The following is a 5,410-nucleotide window of genomic DNA, read 5'->3' as shown; positions in this document are numbered from 1 at the left end:
TAAGCCCATGCTCTTTACCATTTCATCCTTAAAAGAGAGGGGTATGTGTCTTAACGTACTAAACAGTATGTTCTTTCTGCTTAACAGTATTTTTTTTCCTGCCGTCGGATTGTGTGCAATAATCTTGAGTCATTGTTTTAAAAACATACTATTGATTACCAATAAGTCCTCACATCTATCACCTCTGCTAAAGAAAAAGAAAATTGCGGTGGCGAGGATTTCATGTTGTTGATACTTAAGCCCAGGAAATGTGGCAAAGCCCCCTCAGAACGCATGAAGCCTACAGCTCGTGACCGTGGCCAGGCCCTCATCTGGCCTGCATCACGAAAGAAAACCGCTGGTGCAGAATGTGGACAGGATATGCACAAGTTCAAGGCAGAGGTATGGGAACGAATTTTTGACGGCAGTTGGAAACGAACCGAATTCTGTCCGCAGGGTCCAGTCCCTCCACTATCGTGCCGAGCTCCTGGGAAACGGAGGGTTCTGGTGGCAAGCTGAGGCCTCCAGGAAAGGAATGAATTCACCTCGGGAGCTGGGGAAGGGCTTTCAGCTTCCTCTCCAGAGACAGCTCCAGAGAAGCCCCGACCTTTTTTCTACCTTCACGGACTTTTGGACCGCTAGCCCTACTGGCCGAACCGTGGGGCGGGACGGCAGACCCTCGCCCAACCAAGAAGCCTAGCTGCCAGGCTTCCGGTCTTCTCCCCGCCCCTTCCGCTTCCGGCGGTACCCGCGCTCCATTCCTTCCTGGCAATCCTGGTTTTCTGCAAGCGGCGTGCGTAGGCCGCTGGAACCTGAAGGCCTATGGCCGCTGCGGGGTCTGTGACGGTGGCGTTGCATGTGGCGGAAGTGCTAGAAACCATCGTGAGCGGTTGCTTGGGGCCCGAAGGGCGGCAAGTTCTGTGTACCAAGCCCACTGGCGAGGTGCTGCTCAGCCGGGATGGAGGCCGCCTGTTGAAGGCGCTACATTTAGAGCATCCCGTAGCCAGGTACCCGCGACGCACGCTCCAGCCCGTTAGAGCATCCTTTAATTAGGTACTCACGTCCCACACTCCAGATGGATACCTCCCGTCATCTCCCTGGACTTCTTGCCCGTAAGATTTTGCTCTTTGGGAAAACTGACCTTCTCCCTCTCGCCCAGCAGAAAAAGCCCAGCCATTCTGCCAGTAGGAGCTATAGGTCCTATAGCCCCGAAGATGGTAAAAACGTCGGGGCTTCTCGGGAGCTGTTTCTGGAGAAAACTGACCTTGGATGAGACCAGTGTACGCTCAGAGTTAGAGCACTGTCCCAGGGAACATTCCACAGCTGAAAAGAGCATTTCGCCTTTCCTTCCAGCTCGACCCAACCCTAGAATCTTGAAATAGCACAAAGGTGGTTCTATTGTTTTTCCCTTTTAAATAACAGAAACCATTCAGCCTATATTTAAGTAAATTTTAAAAGGGAAAAAACTAAGTACATTAAGGAGATAGTATTCTCATTTTATAGATGTAAAAACATGCTTTCAACTTGATTTCAGATGTGGAAAGGCAGCCCTCTGAAAATCTGAGTTGCTTTCTTTCTTTCTTGTGCAGGGTGATGGTGGCCTGTGTTTCCAGTCATCTAAGAAAAACAGGAGATGGTGCTAAAACATTTATTATCTTTCTTTGCCATTTACTCAGAGGACTTCGTGAGATCACAGGCAAGGAAAAGGATTTTTTCCCTTTTGAAAATATTCAAACCTGTGGAAGGCATTGGAAAAATTGCTGTCAGTGGAAATTTATTTCCCAAGCTCTTCTAACATTTCAGACACAAATATTAGACTATGTTATGGACCATTACTTAAGTAGACACTTCTTGTCCATCTTTTCTTCAGGCACTAAAGAAAGAACATTGTGTAGGGGCTCTTTAGAGATGCTCTTAGGGGCATACTTTTGTGGAAGAGTGGGAAGAAATAATCACAACCTGATATCTCAGTTGATGTGTGACTATGTTTTCAAGTGTACAGCTTGTGAAAGTAGCTTTGAAGAAGTACTTGAGATAGTGGATGACTGTTTTGTTGAGTTGAAAGTTGGTGTCACCGGCCTTCCTGTTTCCGATTCCAGGATCGTAGCTGGGCTTGTGCTTCAGAGAGACTTTTCTGTGTACTGTCCAGCAGATGGTGACATAAGAATAGTGATAGTAACAGAAACCATTCAGCCTCTTTTTTCAATTTCTGGATCAGAGGTTATTCTAAATTCAGAAGCACAGTTTCAGACATCTCAGTTTTGGATTACAGAAAGAACAAAAGCAATAGTGAAACATTTACAGAATCAGAATGTAAAGTTACTCCTATCTACTGTGAAGCAACCAGACTTAGTAATTTATTTTGCAGGACTGAATGGCATATCTGTGGTGGAGTGTTTATCATCTGAAGAACTTTCTCTTATCCAGAGAGTCATTGGTCTTGTTCCCTTTGTACTACCAGAGGCCTCTTCTCAGTATGAACTCTCTCACACTGCTTTGGTGAAATTCTGTAAACCCCTTATCCTTAGATCCAAAAGGTATGTTCATCTTGGCTTGATGAGCACCTGCTCATTTACACCACATTGTATAGTTCTTTGTGGACCGGTGCAGGGTCTTGTTGAACAACATGAGGATGCTTTACATGGAGCATTTAAAATGCTCCGGCAGGTATTTAAAGACCTTGATTTAAATTATGTGACACAAACCAGTGACCAAAGTTGTACATCAGGTCCTCGTATATATAAGAATAGTAGAGAAAGTAATGAGTTACCAAAAATAGCTAACAGCTCAATACAAAGGTCGTATCAGGACACTGTTGTAAAGAATAAAGGTGAACTGGCAAAAACTCAAACGAATTTAAAAGTATGTTCAAATTTGATAGTTCCAAGCGTCAAATTAGAGAAGAATGTATTGTGTTCAACACCAAAAGTGGCAGTAACAGATTCATACCAGACAGATGAAACATTGAGATATTCATCCCCAAACAAAGGGAGGATAATGGATGACCATGAACCACTTATTGAGAATAATTCTGCTAACTCAAAAACAGAAAATACTAGAAAAGAGATTTCTTACGAAAATTTACAGGTTACAAAACTTGCTAGAAAGGACAGCATTTTACCACTGAGATATAAGTCACTAGAGATGTGTACTTCCCAAAGTTACTATTTCTCATCTATACCAGCTGGTTGTGTTTTGCCTGTGGGTGGTAATTTTGAGATCTTATTGCATTACTATCTTCTCAACTATGCCAAAAAATGCCAGCAATCAGAACAAACCATGGTTAGTAGGATAATAGCTAATGCACTTTTAGGCGTTCCCAAAATCTTGTATAAGTCTAAGAAAGGAAATTACAGCTTTCCACAAGTATATGTAAGAGCTCTCCAGGCACTGCAAACCAATCAACCCATGAAAAGCAACCAAACAGGTTTGGAATCAGTTGCTGGTAAATACGAGTTACTAACTTCAGTTCTTCAGTGCTTGACAAACATTTTGACCGTTGACTTAGTAATCAATATTAAGAGACAGCCTCAGGAAGTTTATGATCAAGATTCAGAAGAGGAACTATAAAATTGGAAGCTTTTTATTAACCAGAGTTTTAATCCAACTCAAGCCATAAAACAAGGCAGGCATATGACCATTGATTTTCAAGTTAATTCAACCTAGTTAGGAAAACAGCAGAACTTTAAAGTCTTTAGAAATATATGAGGCCACCAGACATTCAGATATGAATATTCTAGACTGCATTCATTATGGAACAGTTCTGAGGAGGAAGCCTGGATGAGTGAAGCCAAGATCTGAGTAAGTGGATCTTTTCCCCCTCTCAGTGTCCCTGTGTCTCAGCTCTTGAGATAGTCTGTTTGGGGGAAAGGTGTGTTCTCATAGCTTCCTTTTACTTTTCTGTATCTTTTTTCACTCTTCCCTTCTTCCTTGCCTTTCTATAGTTAATAGAATAATCTCAGATTTGGATGAAGTCTCCAAATGCCATCCTACTTTAGTTCATAAAATATTATTTGCTTTATTGAAAATAATTTATTTTCCTTACTCATAATTTCTGTAGCAAAAGTCTCATTATTTCTTCTCAAACAGTATATAAGTAAAATTATTTTTTACTTTAATTGTCCCCTTATTTAGAGCCTGGATAGATTTTTTTCACCATTCATGCACCATTGAATATGTTACCATAAATAGGATTTTGTGGATTGTATTTATTTTCATTTCTTTAGTTGAAATAATTCCCAAAAGAATATGAAAATCATACTATCATTTTCTCCTGTTCTCTAAGAGCTTGCAAGATAGTTCATATATCTATTGGGTTTTCTTGTATTTGATGCATAGCCATAGTTCAGTAGTAAATAATTTGAGGGTTACAGTTGGCTCTTTGATCTGTGGGTTGTACATCAATGGATTCAACCAACTGGATTGAAAATATTCAGGAAAAAAATTTACAGAAATTTCCCAAAAGCATAATTTTAATTTGCCAGGTGCACCGGAAACTATTTACATAATATTTACATTGTATTAGGTATTATAAGTAATCTAGAGATGATTTAAAGTACAAAGACTATGTGCATAGCTTATATGCAAATGCTGTGCCATTTTTTATAAGAGACTTGAACATCCACAGATTTTAGTGTCTGCTGTGGGTTGGGGCTGGGGGTGTGTTCTAGAACCAATCCCCCTTGGATACTGAGAGACTGCTATATTTATGTCTAATATGAATTTTTTAATGTTTATATTTTAAAGGTTTATAAATGCAAGTAATATTGTGATTCTAGCTGTGAATAAGGGCAGTAATCTACTTTTGGTATTTCTCTGTAACACCCCAGACAGTACTATGTTCCTACCGAGTATTCAGAAGGGCTTATTGAATAAAACTGTTTTCTTTAATCTGTTCTAATTATGTGTTTCCTGTTTACTAATTCAACAAATTCTTATTGAGTGCTTGCTATGTGCCAGATGCTGAATATACTGTAGTAACCAAATAGATATGGTTCCTACCTTCAGGCACTTTTCCTTAAAGGTTAATGTGTAGTGGATAGTGACACCAGTTGGACTGAAATTAAATTTAGGAAAACCAGTTTTTAAAATTTCATTACAGTTAAACTTGAAAAAGCAATGACTGACAATATATTAAAAGACTGTAATGGCCCATGCTCAGTTGGGCGGCACACAGACTAAAATGTGAACAGTAACATTAGCAGGACCCTTGCACAAGGATGACACACGAAAAACTAACGTTCCATCATTGCAAATCTTTTATATCAAATAAAATTTTATTTTTGTAAGGTTTATGTTATGTGAAAGTGAAAGTGTTAGTTGCTCAGTTGTGTCTGACTCTTTGAGACCCCATGGATTGTAGCCTGCCAGGCTCCTCTGCCCATGGAATTCTCCAGGCAAGAATAATGGAGTAAGTAGCTGTTCCCTTCTC

General features: G+C 40.3%; 1 protein-coding gene across 3 annotated transcripts; it reads left to right on the top strand.

Annotated features, from left to right (window-relative positions):
* On the top strand, window positions 670–4,869 carry BBS10 (Bardet-Biedl syndrome 10). Of its 3 annotated transcripts, none has more exons than XM_018047577.1 (2): window positions 670–986; window positions 1,569–4,869. In XM_018047577.1, the coding sequence occupies exons 1-2, from the start codon at window positions 802–804 to the stop codon at window positions 3,547–3,549; spliced, it is 2,166 nt and encodes a 721-aa protein (XP_017903066.1). In that variant the 5' UTR covers window positions 670–801; the 3' UTR covers window positions 3,550–4,869. The 3 variants fall into 3 exon arrangements, with proteins under 3 accessions (XP_017903066.1, XP_017903068.1, XP_017903067.1); XM_018047579.1 differs by having other exon boundaries at window positions 764–1,032; XM_018047578.1 differs by having other exon boundaries at window positions 875–1,091.

This window comes from Capra hircus, chromosome 5 (genome assembly GCF_001704415.2).
Source record: "Capra hircus breed San Clemente chromosome 5, ASM170441v1, whole genome shotgun sequence".
Classification (NCBI taxonomy): domain Eukaryota; kingdom Metazoa; phylum Chordata; class Mammalia; order Artiodactyla; family Bovidae; genus Capra; species Capra hircus.
This window is presented reverse-complemented; position numbering and strand designations above follow the sequence as displayed.

What these genes read in the sequence shown, in the direction of transcription:
- BBS10 (XM_018047577.1), top strand. Translation starts at nt 802, where the DNA reads ATGGCCGCTGCGGGGTCTGTGACGGTGGCGTTGCATGTGGCGGAAGTG. An exon ending in TTAGAGCATCCCGTAGCCAG is followed by an intron (nt 987 to 1,568) that starts GTACCCGCGACG and finishes TTTCTTGTGCAG; the next exon opens with GGTGATGGTGGCCTGTGTTT.